Raw genomic sequence first — 18,065 nt, 5'->3', positions numbered from 1 at the left:
CACATTCTGATATATACACACAATGCAAAGTGTGAGGGAGGTCTGGTCAGATGATGAATCCAGAGAAGACAGTGCTGAGCTCTATTCCTGGAAGCACAATCAATAGCGCACGAATACACACACACACACACTTATGCACACACTTGTTTTGGACCCATCAAAATGAAATAAAGAGAGAGAATTACATTATAAGCCAGGTCCAGATGCTCAAAACCCCATGATCTAAGATAACATAATTCATTAAATAAACACACACACACACACACACAGCAGTGCTCTAGTTAGTCATCCCTTGTTCATATTTTGCTGCAGGATCGTTCAAACAGCAGTTCCCACTGGGTGTGGCGCAGTCGTGTAGCAACAGCCAGAGTTCACATGAAGGAATAAGATATATCGCACCTCTGCAGAAAGTGTTGAAGACAGTTGAAGGCTGTTTTGAAATCAATCCAGGTTCGTGTAAAGTGGAGCGTGTCTGAGGATGTTTCTATGCAGCGTTTATGTCTTTACTGAGCTCTAGGTGTTCAAGGGATGTTTCATCTAGTTTTCTACCTGCAGTTTCTCCTCTCCTCTTCTCTGTGGTTAACAGTATTTTTTCAGTGATGTAAGAAAGCATTTCAATGATTAAAAGTGACACGGAGCAGCATTTGGCATGATTGATGTGACTGTTAATGTGAGCCTACGTTTGACAAGCAATGTTTCAGTGCGCTGAATGATTCTAAGTGAGTAAGTAACACTTTTAGATTGTTTTTTAATGATTGCCAATGGGCCTCCAAGAAAACAATCAACTCTCTGTTCAACACTTCCAAATAACTGTCAGTAAAAATCAATATTTGCCAACATAAGAAAATATGCTTGCGTAACCTACAAACAGCATATATAAGCCTTTAATCTGCCTCAGTTCAGTCAAACACAGGAGGCACATCTACGAGCAAAATCTGTTTTAAACAACTGAGAGAGAAACCAAAGGCATAAAGAATTTATTTTTATATTTCTGTCTCTTCATGTTGGTATTAGAAAAATATCACATCCAGCAGGGATGCTTGGTGAAAACAGTCATCAGATGCCGGGTTGCAAACATTACCAGGATGTTTGGCCAGAGTGGAGAGTAGAAGATTAAATAAGCTTTGTGTGGACTTTCCTTTTGGATCCTTTTGTAAACACCAAGGCATGATAAGGACGTTTCACAGGGTTGTGACTAGAGCTTGAAAGAGTAGCATGAGCAACATGTTTTTATTATATCAAACATTAAACAAGTATCTCTTTTTCCCCTCTCTTTTTTCTTTTATTCTCATTAATCATCCTCTTATTTGACATTAGAGGTCAATGTCAGTGTAGGTTCCTCCCCCTCCTCCTCGTCCTCCTTCCAGTCTCCTCTTCGTCTCTCTTCCCTCTCCTGCTCATTTGTCTAGATTTTTTGCAGACTATTAGTTTACTGGGTGTGTGCATCAGCATAATTTGTGCCGACTAGAGTGTCTGTTCAGTTTGAGAGTGTGTGTGCTCACCAAGAGTGTATATGTGGTTTTTGGAGTGTGTTCTTTTTCGGATAATCAGCGTCGATGCTTTCTGTGAAAAAATGGATGTAGTCAGTGCTTCCCTGGTTTCTCTCCCACATCCATGGTTCCACATAAGTTAACATTAGACTGGTCTGACAGTATCATTAAACAGTAACAAGATGAGTCCATAAGAATGATCCAATCTTCTCTCCAACTCTGTGCCTCTGTACAGAAACGGGGCATATAGACCCGGTCATCATCGAACGTTACAACACCCCAGGCTTTGTTGGGTGTCTGTCACGGGTGCAGTTCAACGGAGTAGCCCCCCTCAAGTCTGCACTGAGAACTGCTGCACAGGCTCAGGCCACGCCGACAGCCGCTCAACCAGGCAGACAACCTGCAGCCGCCTCACCGGTGTCTTACCAGGGCAAGTTAGTGGAGTCCAACTGTGGGGCATCACCTCTCACCATCCCACCAATGTCTGCTGCAACAGATCCCTGGCATCTGGACAACACAGGTGAGTAACTTCCTACAGTGTATAAACACATACAAGCTCAATAACCCATCCCATCCATACCTACATAGTCAACCTCTATCTTGGACATATACGTTTACATGTCTGTGTACACAGACACTCACCGGCCTTACTGCTCATGTGTGTAACGCTGCATTCCGCACCAGTGTGTAGTATTTCAGAGTGTAGATGCAGCTGTTTTCTTCAGGCTTGGTGCCAACAGTGCCTTCGGGAGCGTTGAGCTATTGGAGATCAATTCAGTCCATCGACTCGGACTCCAGGTCCAAACTCACAGTCAGCTCTCCATCATCATCCTTCCACAGAGAAGATTAGTATTTATTCTACGTTGCATTCTCTATACATAGATCTAATCTATAATTCATCCATCCCTCCCTTAATCTCTTACTTACTGATCATTGTCTGTCTTCTCATTGATTTTTAAAAAAAATGAGTTTCTTCAGTCGCCATCCTCCTAACTTTCTCATAAGTTTTTATTTCATTGGTCGTCTCCTCATTGCTCTCTGCCCTCTTCTCTCATCTTTTCAGACACGATTAATTCTTGACATTATATATATATGTATATAGACTATAATAAGTCTGATTGCTCTGCTCCTCTCCATTACCTCCCATTTTCACCCCCTTTTCTCATCTCGGCCTCCACTTCTCTGTCTTACTCATACTTTCTACATGGAAAACTATGCAGTCGGCAGCAGAAATAGCTGACAGCTCATCCAAGGGTGAAGCCCTTTGTGGGAGTGTGTGAATATATGCAATTTGTTGGGCTGTAAGGTTTGCAGTTTTGTCCATGCCCAGGCGTTTGTGTGCGCACAGACAAAATTGTCAAAGTGTTATTGAAGCTCTCAGCAATGTTTTCGTCATCTTTTTACTTTTCACCCACCTCCTCTTTGTTCATATGCCCTTCACTTGTGTCCATTCAGGGAGAATCAGAGCAATTAGGCGATTGCTGCTCACAGAGAATTATAGTGGAAAGGTGGAAGTAGAAGCTCGTATTAACCTCTTAACCTGTCATGGATCTTTAATGAAATAGAACAGCAATAAAATAAATTAACTCCACTCATGATCTCCTTCAGGATGCTTAGCATTGGTGTATCCAACCTCTCCATCCTCCTCTATTTGTACTGTACATTACAGGGTGTTCTGTTTCTGCTTCAGTGTTGAAAAGCAAAAGTAGTTAGTAAAGTAATTATAATTCAGCATGAGTTATGCATAAAATGATTGCTTGTGACTTTTCACTGCTATTTTTGCGTCGCCGCAAGCAAGTCTGTGACATTTCCTGACCTTTAAATGCAATCTGTTTGGTATTTTCGTATGCATAAATTAGTCTAGGGTAGCTACTCAAGTTATTGTTATTACTAGAATGAATATTAAAACATTTAGTCTATTTATGTGTGAATGATTGAAGGTGAAGGTTTGAATGTTTCTTTCTTCTCGCTGTCCTCAGATGCAGAGTTCCCGTTCAATGAGGAGAGAGTAATTCCTGATGGAGTCAACAGAGACTCAGCCATCATTGGAGGTAAAAATGAAGTTTTGAAGGCAGTCTTTGACTGATTTGCTTTTTTTATAATAAAGGATTTTAAAAAATAAAATAAAATAAAAAAATTAACTAAAAGTAATTACAACAACAACAATTAATCTGCCAATTATTTTCTTGGTTAGCCTTAGGAGACATACTTTAATGGATTGTTTTTGTTGAACCTACTGTCTAAAACCCAAAAATATTCCATTTACTATCATTTATGACAAAGAAAAGCAACAGATTCTCACATTTGAGAAGCTGGAACCAGAGAATGTTTGTCATCTTTGATTTAAAAGTGACTCAATTGATCATTGCAATTGATTTCATTCATTAATAATGAGCTATTCTATTAATCGACTAACTGTTCCAGCTCTACACTGAAATCTTTATCTAAAGTTGGTCCAAGCAGAGTAGTAGTTACTGATATTAATGCTTGTTTTTGAGTTCATGATGTCTGTTTCCTCTGTAGGTATCATCGCGGTGGTGATCTTCACCATCTTATGTACTCTGGTGTTCCTCATCCGCTACATGTTCCGTCACAAAGGCACCTACCACACCAACGAGGCCAAGGGCAGCGGGGAGTCCGCCGGGGAATCAGCAGACACGGCCATCATTGGCACCGACAACCCTGAAACCATCGACGAATCAAAGAAAGAGTGGTTCATCTAACAACCAATGGCGGTGCTTTGAACAGGGAAGTGATTCGTCAGACCACCAGTTGCCACACAGATGGAGGAGGTTTAATCCAATGACCAATCACAGGAGAGATGAAGGAAAGGCCATTCAACAGGACAATAATCTCCCAGAGCAGGCGGGGATGTGGGAAAGACGTGTACAGAAAATCTTTTGTTTGTTTGTTTGTTTTGTTTTTTATATATCCAGAGTATTAGAAAAGAGAAGAGGGACAGTTATGCAGCGGGGCACAGCTGTAAGAGACTGTACATGTATATACTAACTGGCTTGTCCTTCTTTGTATTGTGCTTGGGAGTTTTCAGGAGTCCTTTGAATACTGTATATGACAAATAATTATACTTACTGGGTGTGTGATAGCACAGATTTATTGCCAGTCTCTGTTGCATTTGATTTTATTTTTTAACAAAAATCTTATATCAAAAATGATCAAATCAACATGCCAAACCCTTTTTTTTTTTGTTATTTAGGCTGCGGTTGCACCAGTCTGTCAACACTCATATCCGTCAAATGACATGCCACCTATATTGTGGTAATATGAATATGGATGCCAAAAGTCACTTTGTAAATACAATATCTTGTGTTATTTTTTTTTTCTTTTCTCAAAAGATTTATTTATGATCGAGTACATACATTAAACACTAATGAGAAATTTCAGATTTCTGTATTACATTGATATCATACGTCTGTCAATTACATTATATAGGTATGAAATATAGAGTTTTATGTTTAAATCTTATGACATTCGATTGTAAGGACCATTGCTTTCTGAGGAAGGGGGGAGAGGGGTTTCTCAGAGCATGATGGGAAATTATGACACTCCATGGTTGGTTTGGCTCAGCACGGCAGCTTCCTTTTCATTTGGAATGGGTGAAACAGAGAGAACCTTTACTCATTCAGACGTATTTCTGTTTGTTTCTTTGCCAAACTCTGGAGTCGTACGTCGTTTAATGACCAACTCAGATTTTGCATTAAATGTTTGACTATGAGTTAAGGAGATTTTTCAATATTTTTACATCTTAGACTGATGTTGGGCCGTCGGTTTACAGTGCGTGCATACACCTGTGCGTATATGTCTAGGTCAGATGAATAGGATTTGTTATATAGGACAAAAAGAGTGCCAGAAAAGACAGTTAATACAAGCCCCAGTATGAGATCAGACAACTTGCTTGACACTTAATGAGTTAATTGATGCATTAAAAAAAAACATTGACCACTAATATTTGTCAAGATCTGGGAGAGGTTAAGATAATTGGCTTGCTAATCCATCGTGCCTTCAAGGTGTTGAGCCATGTCGCCTTGCCCCGTTCTACTTAACACAAAACTTATCACGAAAACTTGACTGCTGCTGCATGAATTTTCATTCATCAGTTTTCAGATGTTTTTATGTTCCCTGGTTTGAGTGGTGCTGTGTTCAACTACCCATGAATCTATCCATGAAAAAAATCCAGCAGATGTCTCACAAACCCTAAAAAAACAAATCGGACCTTTCCAAGCATTCTTCTGCAACAAAAGCAGCTATATTGATGTATAGAAGGTCTGCACACTATACGGTGCACAAGAGGTTTACACCTACGCTCTGTGATGCACATACACAATTTCAACAGCAGCGTGTTCAGAATGAGGAGGCTGCTGCTTTGTCGCTGAATTCCTGAACTGAGCTTCACTCTGACAGCGCCACTGTTGTCCAACACGCATTCAAAAGATGTACAATGTATATTTTATAAACATGTTTTTCCCTTTTTTCATTGTTGCATATGTTTACCTTACCGTAGCATTTACAGATCAGCGTGTTCCAGTCGAAACCAGCTGCCAACTTAATTTCGTTGTGGATTTGCTTTTGTGTGTGTCTGTTTTGGGGAAATTGCTGCCATGTCACCCTGTCACATGATGATTTTGTACATCATCGTGGCCTCATGGTCGAGTGCTAACTGTAGATCACATTATCAGAAAACATAAGAACAGCTGGTGAACTCAGCCTGCCTTCAACTGCGGCCTCAAAAAAGACTTTCTCTGTCCAGACATCACATCCATGAAGGCAAATGAGTGACTTTTCCTTTTCTTTTTAATAATTATATTACTCAGACTAAACAAAAACACACACGTCCCTGATATGTGGTTTGAACGATGGCAATGGATTATCAGTTCCAACAGACAAACCCACAATCCATGTTTTGCTTTCAGTTCTGTTGAGTTCAATAAAGAGTGTTTGATCTTTAATGTCGGTGTTTTTCTATACATCACTTTCATGCTGACTTATAGACATCTTCAGACGCACGGCATTATGAAGCATTTGTGACCTACCAAGTAATAATCATGAGACCAGGCCACTGAATCTAACTGGTGACCTACAGCTACATGTCACAGCCCCTGACTGATGAGTCTTGAAACAAATCCCCTAGCTGTGTGCAGTTTGTGAATGTCTGTCTGATAGGCTGCCCCCTTGTGGTCGGATTGTGCAGCTTCTTTCAGACATGAAATTATTTATTCCCATGAGGGTAATTGTATGCACATCACAACCAGATCAGATACCAGCACAATAGATATGAGAATAAATACACTGTTATAAAGACTACATATGGAATTTGTTTACATAAATACAAATACCTGAAAAAAAAAGTGTACAAAAGCGTAAAAATCTGCTCACAAGGAATTGCAAAGATGGATAACAGAAGTATGGAGACAAATTATTTTTATTTAAGTTCTAAATTTAAAGTAAAAAGGAGAATCCTCAGAATTATTTATTTTACTTAAACTATAAATACTATGAACTCAGGACATTTTCTAATTCTTTTATAAGATGAACAATTAGTTTGACAAGCAGGTAACTAAGAGCTCAGCAAACAATGAAATTATAGATTTAATATGCCAATTCATTTACTTAAATTATATAAATTAATTTGACACCAATATTTTTATTTAAAATTTCAAAGCTTCGACAACTACTTTTTGGTCAACAGTGTGTCCTTTTTTTTCTGACCTGCTCCTTCAGCATTTAGCATTGCGCTCCTTGTCAGAAAACAACGACAATGACTGTGTTATCTTTTTTATTCCACAAATTCTTCTTATTCTTTGAAAAAATATGGCACCTACCATTACCTTAATGCAACTCAAGCACCAACAGTGTGCCCTGAGAATCATGTGAGCCTTCAGCCCCAACTAAAGACTAACCGTTCTAAGACATTTAAAAACACTGATATGTCAAATTACTTATAGTTATAGTTAGTTTTTTCACTGCAGTCCCTAGTCCATATTAGAACCAAGGCATTTTCAGACAGATGTCCTTCATTTGTTTATTATTTTTACTATTTATTTATTTATTTATTTATTTATTTATTTATTTATTTATTTATTTATTTATTTTCAGTATTGTAGTGAGTGGGCCCACAATCCGCACAGTTATATGCAAAGGCTTATGATCCAGTACTAGTCCTCTAGTACTATAAAAAAAATAGCATGTCCAAATAATGGCATTCATTGTCTTTACCCATCACAGCACATCACATCTGAACCTTGTGTGTTTTACAACCCCATTTGTGTATAATAGTAATTACCCCTAAACCTCTATCAAACACAATGCACTGCAGTGATGTGGTATTTCTAAGGGTTATGCCTAATTTCAGCCAACAGGGGGCAGTGTGTAACATAATAAGACTGAAGAACGGCTGTTTTTTCTACTAAAAATGAATCATTAAGAACTGAAACATGTATTTATTGTTTTTATTTCAACAAAAAATGTAATAACCCAAAAGAAAACCAGCAGTTACAAAGGTACACGCTTGTACAAAAAGTAAACTGTCTCACTCAGCCCTTTGTTGTTCCACTCTGATGCCACAGTTAATGCGTGAGTTGAAGAGAATGAGATCTGAATTAGGATCAGGGTTGGTCTTTGGTATGCAGCAGGGTTTGGAGTAAAATGCTTTGGTTTCATTGTCTTGGGTGCAGCTTTGTGATGCTGGAAAAATCACAGTGAGGGGAGAAAATAAGAGTCTTCTGAGATGAAAGCCTGGGACTTCAGAAAGCAGGGGATGACGGATGGCAGGGGACTCTTCACGCCTCAGGACACTCACCTGTGATAAAACACACATGGAGGCCAGTGAGCACAGTGGTCTGAACCATTTTCGGAAACAGTTAAATGCATTTCTATTGAAGTGCTTTAATTTATTTAATGACATACCATTCTGTGGGAAGATGACAATGTTGTCTGCAAGAATGCCAGTCTCAAGAGAGAACTGCCTGAACTTCTGCTGCAGGGTGACCGTGACCTCAGGAGTGCGACCTGCAAACAGAATGGGTTGCTTCAACCTTAAATCCATCAATTCGACAAACAATGCTCTCCCACAGGGAGCCAGCACAGACTGCTGTGGTGTGACTGATCGCAGACTTACTGTAAAGATTATTGAGGACCTCAGACACTCCTTCCTTTGTCTTTGTCGTGTGGACAAGAGCGTAGTCATCGTACACAACATCAACAATGCGCATGTCGTTGTCATTGTTCCAAACTGACAAAGGCAAAAAAACAGACAGGTCATGCTGTTAAATCTTTGTGTTTTTGTCTCTCCTGTGAGTCAGTGTTTGTGTGTGTGCTCCGCTCACTCAGGCTGTGGTAGACGAAGCGTCCAGGAGTGTCGCTTTTCTTAGCAAGGTGAGTCATTCTCCAGCAAGTACCATCAGCACTGGAAGAGAAGCAGGTTTCATTTTTTTTTAAAACAAAAGAATCATCAGGATGTTTTTATTTGAACCTTTTATAATTACATGATGAATCACTCACTTCAGGTTGGCATGAGAGAGGTCGAGGTCTCCTTCAGGAGTTGACGATACATTGACAGTGCCCATCTTCATCCCTTCCTTGTTCTCCACAAACCACTGAGCGTTGGTGGCTAAGCCAACAAGGTACCACTTGCCTGTCATCTAAAAGAAGCATAGAGAGGGGGAAATTGTGGTCACATTTTTCAAAGCAGTATATGTCTTCTGTATCCTTAAAAACAAAGCTTGCTCCAGTAAGGGATTGCATTAAACATGCCAACCATCCACCAACTCTTCCTCACTTTTTTCCCCTGTAAATTTCTGAGAAATAACCAACAATGTCTGCATTAGTAATGCTTCCGCCTCCCTCTTACCTTCTGCAGGTCAAAGTCTTGAACAGGTGTCACATCAGCACAGACCGCCAGCGTGCAAATCAGGGCGGCCAGCATCCCCAGCAGTGTGTTCCTCATGGCTTCTTCTTTGTGTTCAGAGCTTCTCCAGCGGTGAGTGAAGTATCAAGGATGAGGTAAGGATGAACAGGCAAAAGTGGAAGCTCCTTATATGCTGTCCTCCATCTCCTCCTCTTCCTCCTCCTCCTCCTCCTTTTGTCTCCTCCCTCCCTGCCTCCTGCCACTAGCTTCTGCATAAAAACTCTTTGGCCTTCACCCACCCGCATGCAAATCACCGTTGTTACACAACTGGCACGTGTGAATGGAGGAGGGGGAGGTGAGGAGAGAAGAAAAGGGAGAGTGGGCACATAACAGGGTTCTTTTAACATCTCTCCCCTCCTCCTTTACAAATGCTCTCGCATGCCTTGACTATCAAAACAGTTGTTTGGTAACATATGGCACATAAAACCTCAGAAACACACACCTCATACACAACCAGATAACAAGAAATAAGAGCTTTCAGGCACTTTTTAAAGCTTTAGCATTCTTGAAATCAACTCTATGAGCCAATGAACTCCGCTTATCTAAGACAAAGTAAAAACTTTCTAAACAAATTGTAGTAAATATACATTATCTTGCAGCAAACTGCATTGTCATCTGTGTTAAGGCAGTAATATTTCAGAACACAGGGGGGAAAAAAGCTCATTATTTCTTCTGCCAGCGTTGTATACAATGCTTTTATTGTTCTTTCCTGTTCATTTTCAGTGTTAACAGTTTCATAAAACTTTTGAAACATTAGCGTTTTAACAAAGATGCCTGTCACTCGCTTCAGTTCTCACACAATGCAAAGAGTCGGATGAACTCAATGATGAACAGAATTTTCTGAAGAAAATAATACCCTCTAAATCCACCACAGTGATGAAGAATTTATATCATTTAATGCGTAATATGTAATGTCCTGATGGCTGTGAATCCTTCATTTGCGTAAATGTATTGATGGAAACATCAGAGCTCCCTTTGTTAAGAGACAAGACAGGCACCGGCTTGCAATCAGCTGGTTACGTAACACACACACACACACACAGACACACACACACAGAGGTGGAGCTGCTAGGGAGCCTTAAAAAGGCAGATTTGGTAACCTAGTTTTGTAATGAAAACTCAATCCCTTTAAGGCTCCACATCTGGTCTATATAAGCTTCAGCCCCACACCCCCTCTTTTGTGTCCTCACACACCCCCAAAGCATGCATACATACACACACTCTGAATGTTAAATCTCAGAATAAAAAGATAGGATGGAGTTAACATGATAATAAACTATGCATGAGAATGGCACCTCAGAACAGGATCGGCTGTTGACACATAAGGACCATTGTGGATTTTTTTTTTTTTTTTTAAATGGACAATAACACGATTGTGCTCCATTTTATTTTAATTCGTTGTAACTGGTGACAGATAAAGTTTTACACTTTGAAGATCTTTGTGCGGTCTTTCAACAACTTTCTTGCTGATATTGCATTCAGATATTTGCGTGAGAAGTGCTGAACGCTGCAAGGCTGGATCTCTGCTGCACAGCTCTGCCTCTTCAGCATGCGGGGATACAGTCTGTGTAACAAAGAGTGACAGGTTAAATTACTCAGAAACTGTGTTGCTTTTTTAATCAGGCAGTGGAGATTGGATAACAAGTTGTTGACAAAGTTTAAATAACTGATTGTTTCACAAGTCCAACACATGCACAGCCTGCAGGGGCAAACGTGAACACAGTTTGGGGAGGTCACGGCAGCAGGTCATTGGTTTCCTATGAGAGCTACTCCCCGCCCCCTCTCTCTCCCCCTTTTTCTCTTTGTTTCATGATAGGTAAAGTATCCGCCATTAAATTCATGTTTGCTGTGCTCTTGCAGAGATTTTTTTTTATAAATCACCTTCCTATAAACTGTTATTACATGCACACATTTGAACGAAACATGAAATATTAAAACTGCAAGCTTGTCCAAAAGGAAACTGTGACTTGTCTTGTATTTTCTTTTGTCTCTTCAGTTCCAAAATATTAAAAAAAACATTTTAGTCATTATTTATAGTTATATTTAAAACCTGCAACTAAGTCTTTCCAAAATCAACAATAAAACAATTTAAATTTTATAATCAAACAGCCTTGCCCATTCAAAATATATCTTATCAGCAAGACAATATATCTTATCAGTTCCGTGAACCTATCATATTCATATCCTTTTAATCAGATACAGTCACTGTGCTACAATCTCTCTCATTGGTATTGCTGCAGAAAAATGTCTGCAGTTTATACAGAGCGTATTATCACAGATGATACACAGTAACAGAGCAGGAGGATACATATTTTGGCAATAATAAAAAAAATAAAGATGAAAGCGCATTAAGCCGCCGGCACAGAGCAGAACTGCAGCTGTGAGGCTGAAATGATGATCGACATGTAATGGACTGAACCAGTGAACCTTCACACCGTTACAGTGAGCAGGATGAAATGCATGAAATACGTCTGGAGCACTGCTGCGTGCAATGACCTGTGAAAATACTCAATATACATTAAGCCTGTGAGCTACAGTTTTTTTTTATGGTTTTGAGAAAAGCCTTCTACTTTGAAAAGCAGCATTTTACATTTACTGTGTCCTTTTTTATGTTAGTCTTTTCTTTCTGTCAAAGGATTTTGACTATATGCTATTCGATTACTTACTGATTACATGGTCTTTGTCTACAGCTCCACAGTGACCTAGAAGGGAAAAAAAAAAGTTATTTAAAGGCAACTGAGGACCGATCAGTGACTATAATTGTATTGTCTGACATTGTAATGCAATGTGTTTATTTTGCGTTTTATTTTTGAAAATAGCACAAGTGGTATTTTCCCTTGGCTTATTATGCCAGTTGCTAACACAGCTTAATTTATTATTCAGGGGGATATAGACATACTGTAGGTGGGGAAGGGGAAGAGGTATGCCAGCCCCAAATTTTGCTTTTCAGCAAGCTGTTCAAACTTGCTCAACATTGGCTCTGACAGATCATCTGTAGACCTGGCTGTATACAAAGCACAAAAACAAATATTATGACATTACAAATGCAAATTTGTAACAGAAAGACAAATTACAACAACACTTTTCATACAAGCATGTAAGCGCAACGTGCTTCATATAGCAAAACTGCAACAACATGTTCACTTGAGGAACCCACCATAGAGCTTAAGGGTGATCTGGCCCCTTTTCTGGTAGAATATGACCGCGTAGGAGTCGTAGTCCGTGTCACTGATCATTATGTCGGTGTTCAGCTCAGGACGAGGTCCTGGCACAAAGAACAGAGAGCACAGTTAGACATGGGAATGTAGTTGCACTGTAGTTGATCAATCATGCTGAAGCAGGCAATAAATAAAAGGCACTGACCTTTAAGTGTTAGCCGGCCTGGGGTTGGTGATATATCATAGACCTGTAAGATCTCCCAACACTGGTGATTACTGAGAGTTTGTGTCAGGTAAGACATTTGATCAAACATTCAGTTAAAACTGTCTATTTAAGAGCAATTTCTTTAAAACACATAAAAACATGTCAGCAGGTGTTTACTCTGAGACAATATGGAGGACTACATTTTCTTTCTTTAGTAGATTGGACTAAATCTAAATCCAACCACATGCCTCGGGCCTCAGATTGAACTTTCTAATGTCTTATGAGAAAGAGACCAAAAAAACAGGATATCACGCAATGTCCCGAAAAAACAAGAGGACACACACTTTTTCAATTTAAATTGTGTCCTGAACCTACTGTGTTTCTACAAAAGCCATGATGACATTTTTGAAATGACAAGAGAAAGCTGATGGATTAAACTGCTCTTTCTCCTTCTTCCTGTTTTTTGAGGCTGCACAAATATAATCAAACACATGTGGTTGGATCATAAAGTCACTGTGAAATATTTGCCCCGTCTGCAGATATATCAAGGTACTGAAGAGTCACAGTCATCTACCTGTACAGTGTGTGCTTAAATATGCAGACGGTGATACTTACTGTCGTGTTTTAATGCTAACAGACAGTGTTTGGCTAGAGTCAGCGGGACGTGTGAGGTTCATGACTGTTGGCTCCACCTTGGTTCCATGATTTATCAGGTAAGAGCATTTGGAGGCAGTGTTGAGCAAGTACCATATTCCTGTCATCTATAGCACAAACAAGCAGGATCAGGCCAAATGGAAAAAGACAGAAGAAAAATAATCAAAAGATAATATTTGCAAATAGAAGAGAGGTATTCTTGAGACGTACTTTGTCTCTCAGTGGATGGGTTTACTGGTGATACTGGTGACAAATTTTTATTTTATCAAATTATCCTGTAAACACTTTTCTACCAAGGATTTGCCCTTTTGTACCAGGGTTAAATAAACTCACACTGAATTTAGGGTAACATCTTTTGATCCATCTGCTTCAAAATGTCCTTCTCTTTTATCATTTGTTTTGCTCAAAATCTATTTCACTGAAAATCTCCGTTATTGCTTAAAACACCATATTGACACAATTACACAAGCATGTCCACACTGCCAGCCCCCACATAAATCCATAACTAAGCAGACTTACATGTTTGTGTCTTTCAGGGAAAATATGTCAATTTTTCAAAACCATTTTCCATTTTAGCATGGGTACTTGGATAGAAGCTGCTGATGTAGCATTTAAATCTCAGCTGTTTAAATATCTTTTCACATGTTAGATAATGACAGAAACCTGCTGCACATGGCAAGTGTACAAAAAGTTAACTTCCCGCATGTTCTCCTCAGAAACATAACAGATCTTTTTGGCTGTTCTGATGAGATGGTTTGTCACAGTTTCCATGGATTATTTTGCAATCTTTTTTGTGATATTGTGATATTATATATTATGTAACAAGTGAGAAACAGAACTGAACCGTTAGTGTGCAAAGGTCACGTAATGTCACAGTGGTTGGCTGCAGCGAGATTTCTCTGCCTGGAAACAGACCTTTCTGCAATTTATCACAAAGAGATAGCCTCTCTTATCACTGCAGCTTTTTCATGAATCCTTTTCCAGCTTTATCACAATTAACTTTGAATATCTCAAACTATATTAGATCTAGACTCTCCCTAGTTCTGTAGCTTGATTTTAAGGCACCAATGAGAAACATGGGATAAAAAGAACACTTTTGATAATACACAAAGTCATGCAGACATACAGTACTGTATATGATCTGTGACTTCTGCCTGTTTCTTACCCGCTCGATGTCTATGTTCTGTGCGGGTGGGATCACATCAATGGGTTCAACCTTTGGCTTCTTACGTGGTCGTCTTTGGGGTCTCGGTCGACTCTGAGCCCCTCCTATAATCTGAGTGGAACCCCACGAACACAGACACATCAACACCACCAGTGCCAACATGCATCGCCATACAGCAGCCATCCTAGCAGTCAAGAGTCAGTCTTCTTCTGGAGGATTGTTCAGGTTCCTGTCTTCCTACTTTTCTAAACTCTTTTCTTCTTTTTGTATTGAGCTTTCTGTTCCCTCTGTGTCTGTCTGTAGTCTGCTTTTCCTAATCTGCTTTATTCATCCCCAAACACACACACAGAACAAATGCATAAACAGACGGGGGGCAAGGGACAAACCATGTGAAAACAGAGGATGGTCTATTAAGTTAAGTATTAACTTGGTTTGCTGACAGAAATGAGGCCAAACTGCAGTGCTAGGTTAGGGTTGGGGGGGCAGCCATAAATTCTTGTGGAATACTGATTTAAAATCTTTAATTCTACAGTCTTTAAAGCATAACCATAGATTCAAAGACAAAACAAAATGTGCATTTATTGTCAAATGATCAGTCACATTTTCATGATTCCAACACAGACAAGTCAATTTGATCTGCAAATTTGGCACCAGACTGAAAAACACACAAAACAACCATGTCAGCACTTCCTGTGTTTTGCAATCTCCACTGAAAAAGAGGTCTTTTTAATTAAGGCCCAGTGTATTTTGACATTTTTCAGACATGAAGGCAAGTAAGACATAATCATTTTTTGTAACAATAATTGGTTAGCCACTATGTCCTACACTGAAGTGTCTAATTACTACACACTTACACATACATCACATACTTAGGGACAGACGTCATTAAGTTAACATTGGTTTTTTTTCTTATTAAAAATTAAAACATGATAAAAAAAAATTGGAAAAAAAAGAAACTTGGCTTGGAAGTGTGATTGAAAGAGCTGGTGGTCTTTGTGTGAATCATGCAATGTATGCTCAGCAGATTTGTAGACTTCGCTCCAGTGCATAAATCCATATTGTCTGAACAAGACTGACCTTAGCTCAGTTTCTTTCTGTTTAATGGACCACAGGAAGTTAATTTCCACCTAAATTGAAACATTAAAACATGTTGTGCCACATAAAGCCTCACACTTCTTGGTCTGTGTAATTCATCAGTTTTCCTCAGGCTCATTGTTGTTTCCTCTGGCTTTAAACGTGAGGGCCACACTGTTGATACAGAAGCGGTGACCTGCTGGTTCCGGTCCGTCATCAAACACATGACCCAGGTGGGCATCACACTGCATCAAACACACACACACAAACGTCATAAGGAAACCAAAAATACAAAAAGAAATTATGGTTGTTTTTGAAGAAAATTACACATACACACACACACACACACACACACACACACACACACACACATATATATGTATGTATCTCTCCCTCTCTCTCTCTCTCTCTCTCTCTCTCTCTCTCTGTAAACTGAACTTTGGCTTCATAGCTGAAAACTCACATTTTTACAAAGGACCTCTGTCCCTGCACTCCCCAGACTGTTGTCAGGGCGACGAATGATGGAGGTGTGGCTTTCATCCCGCTCCCATGTCCCATGAGCCTCTTTGAATGCTGGCCAGCCTGTCCCAGAGTCATACTTAGCCTCTGAACTATGAAGATAGGAAGGAAGATTTCCTCAATGAGCATCTACTAATACATTTCTAAATATACTGTACATCTAAAAATCAAAAAAACTTTCTCATGCCTGTCTTCAGCTTGTTTACTGGCCAAGAGTTCTTTGCGTTTCTATTCAACATGACTGTAGTCAAGTCAAAATGACATATATTCAACCCCACAAAGAGTAAGTAAAAATCACAATATGTGGGGAAGTATTCCGTTAACACTTAGGTTCAAACTGTTACCTGAAAAGTGGAGCATCACAGCAGACACAGTGGTACATCCCCACTTCTGAATGGTTAAGGTAGATCCCACTAAAGGGCTGAAAACACCCACAAATACATAGACACAGTGTTGGAAGCAGAAACACAGAACTATGTCAATAATATTGTGTGATTTTGTAAGTGCACTACAATAACTGTGTCCTTATTCTTTTTATTATTACACTGATAAATCACTCTGTATTTCAAGCTGAGAGCAGCTTCTAATTCATAAAACCCCAAAGGCTTGTTGCTGGGCAGGATGAACCCGACACAGGTTAACACTGCAGTGATGAACAAAGTCCACTTGGAACTGTGCTGTTGTTTATGAGACAATAATAGTGGTTGGACACAAATCACTGTATTGATGTGCATGGAGTTTGCAGCACTCACCACCTCAGTGCCTCTTTCTCTGGTGACTACATACTGCTCCGGGGTCAGTTTCTTTTGCCAGTCTTTAATCTCATCATAACGGGTAAGAGACTGCAGGCCTGCAGAAAGAGAGAGAGATTACAATGAAGTAACATAACAGAAGAGCTTTGATGTGGAACATACTAGAATGACATTAAATGTACAGGTCCTGATCATTCAAGGAGCCTACATACCAGATATAGCTGTGGTAGGATTTCCTAAACCCTTTCAAAATAAAACCCACTATGTTAGACCCTGAAGGCGTTGGAGCCAAATTGAAAAAATATCCATCCCATAACTTGGAGCACAATTAACTGTAATAATCAAGGTATAAAGATAACTAAGGAGAGAGTCACATTTATGGGCAAAACTGTCATCAAATATCACTTAATCATGAGTCATAAAGAAACTGTAAAATTCAACTAATTCCAAAACTATTGAAACTTCTTCTCCAGACTTTAACTACAGTCCGTTTTGCACCTGTTGCACTCTATATGCACGTGATTCTCATTCTCGGTGCTTTCCATCTGATGTCCTAATATCCAACATCCGTGAGAAAACTGCAGCACGGTGCACCTGCAAGAGTTTGCAGCCTCACTGACTATATGGCACGGTGTTTATCCAAAGAACGGAGTGAGAGTACAGAAAGAAATCAAAACGTACCTTGAGACGTGGATACAGCTCGGATGAACACCGGGATCCTCCTCGGTAGCACGGTAGATCTGGATGTCGCATGCTGAGAAACGACCACAAAGAGACGGGATACGAAACGAGACATGTTTGCTGCTGCTGCTGGTGGTGGTGCTGGTATCAGGTCTTGTCTAAAGTCAAGTGCACATATCAGTCAAGCCAAGTGCGCTCCCTGCGTCAGGATCGTTCATGTTGCGGCGAGTTCGCGCTGGTCCTCCCTCGGCTGACTGCAGGCTGTTTACTGGGTGACCCGGTCAAAAATCACACCTCCAGCTATATAGGTCAAAGTGGAGTGGGTTCTTTGGCTTTTTTATTACTGTACAATGTTCAAAGAGCATATCGTAATTGAGGAGCACTTTTATTGCTAGAAAAAAATCTGAATTCCAGGTACTGTACTGTGATTACTTAGTAATTCTAAC

General features: G+C 39.7%; 4 protein-coding genes across 4 annotated transcripts in view; 1 reads left to right on the top strand and 3 right to left on the bottom strand.

Moving 5' to 3' along the window:
• cntnap2a (contactin associated protein 2a) overlaps positions 1 to 6,378 on the top strand; it is a 280,488-nt gene extending 274,110 nt beyond the window's left edge. Inside the window, exons 24-26 of the mRNA XM_027274194.1 lie at positions 1,726 to 2,010; positions 3,470 to 3,541; positions 4,014 to 6,378. Coding sequence (XP_027129995.1) covers positions 1,726 to 2,010; positions 3,470 to 3,541; positions 4,014 to 4,213 — 557 coding nt within the window. The 3' untranslated portion in view covers positions 4,214 to 6,378. The remainder of the gene's footprint in view (positions 1 to 1,725; positions 2,011 to 3,469; positions 3,542 to 4,013) is intronic.
• Positions 6,379 to 7,970: 1,592 nt separating this feature from the next.
• On the bottom strand, positions 7,971 to 9,530 carry LOC104922352 (lipocalin). Its single transcript, XM_010735154.3, has 6 exons — positions 9,355 to 9,530; positions 9,006 to 9,145; positions 8,831 to 8,910; positions 8,623 to 8,736; positions 8,412 to 8,513; positions 7,971 to 8,304 (listed from the first exon to the last, which is right to left on the bottom strand). The coding sequence occupies exons 1-6, from the start codon at positions 9,448 to 9,450 to the stop codon at positions 8,285 to 8,287; spliced, it is 552 nt and encodes a 183-aa protein (XP_010733456.1). The 5' UTR covers positions 9,451 to 9,530; the 3' UTR covers positions 7,971 to 8,284.
• A 1,203-nt stretch (positions 9,531 to 10,733) lies between these two features.
• On the bottom strand, positions 10,734 to 14,950 carry c8g (complement component 8, gamma polypeptide). The gene is made up of 7 exons (XM_010735155.3): positions 14,594 to 14,950; positions 13,390 to 13,535; positions 12,775 to 12,845; positions 12,569 to 12,676; positions 12,311 to 12,415; positions 12,078 to 12,113; positions 10,734 to 10,975 (listed from the first exon to the last, which is right to left on the bottom strand). Exons 1-7 carry the CDS (start codon positions 14,774 to 14,776, stop codon positions 10,956 to 10,958), a joined length of 669 nt encoding a protein of 222 aa, XP_010733457.3. The 5' UTR covers positions 14,777 to 14,950; the 3' UTR covers positions 10,734 to 10,955.
• Positions 14,951 to 15,140: 190 nt separating this feature from the next.
• On the bottom strand, positions 15,141 to 17,911 carry msrb2 (methionine sulfoxide reductase B2). The gene is made up of 5 exons (XM_010735156.3): positions 17,620 to 17,911; positions 16,939 to 17,036; positions 16,531 to 16,607; positions 16,131 to 16,278; positions 15,141 to 15,912 (listed from the first exon to the last, which is right to left on the bottom strand). Exons 1-5 carry the CDS (start codon positions 17,732 to 17,734, stop codon positions 15,787 to 15,789), a joined length of 564 nt encoding a protein of 187 aa, XP_010733458.1. The 5' UTR covers positions 17,735 to 17,911; the 3' UTR covers positions 15,141 to 15,786.
• Positions 17,912 to 18,065: the final 154 nt, after the last annotated feature.

The sequence above is a fragment of the Larimichthys crocea genome, chromosome XXIII (assembly GCF_000972845.2).
Source record: "Larimichthys crocea isolate SSNF chromosome XXIII, L_crocea_2.0, whole genome shotgun sequence".
Taxonomy (NCBI): domain Eukaryota; kingdom Metazoa; phylum Chordata; class Actinopteri; family Sciaenidae; genus Larimichthys; species Larimichthys crocea.
This window is presented reverse-complemented; position numbering and strand designations above follow the sequence as displayed.

Coding starts and splice junctions, on each gene's coding strand:
- LOC104922352 (XM_010735154.3), bottom strand. CDS start 9,450: ATGAGGAACACACTGCTGGGGATGCTGGCCGCCCTGATTTGCACGCTG. Junction 9,146..9,354: donor AAGACTTTGACCTGCAGAAG/GTAAGAGGGAGG, acceptor TGCTTCTTTTAG/ATGACAGGCAAGTGGTACCT. Junction 8,911..9,005: donor CTCTCTCATGCCAACCTGAA/GTGAGTGATTCA, acceptor CTTCTCTTCCAG/TGCTGATGGTACTTGCTGGA.
- msrb2 (XM_010735156.3), bottom strand. CDS start 17,734: ATGTCTCGTTTCGTATCCCGTCTCTTTGTGGTCGTTTCTCAGCATGCG. Junction 16,279..16,530: donor TGTGATGCTCCACTTTTCAG/GTAACAGTTTGA, acceptor CTATCTTCATAG/TTCAGAGGCTAAGTATGACT. Junction 15,913..16,130: donor CAGAGGTCCTTTGTAAAAAT/GTGAGTTTTCAG, acceptor TGTTTGATGCAG/TGTGATGCCCACCTGGGTCA.
- c8g (XM_010735155.3), bottom strand. CDS start 14,776: ATGGCTGCTGTATGGCGATGCATGTTGGCACTGGTGGTGTTGATGTGT. Junction 12,416..12,568: donor GATCACCCTTAAGCTCTATG/GTGGGTTCCTCA, acceptor CTTTGTATACAG/CCAGGTCTACAGATGATCTG. Junction 12,114..12,310: donor CTTCCCCTTCCCCACCTACA/GTATGTCTATAT, acceptor TTTCCCTTCTAG/GTCACTGTGGAGCTGTAGAC.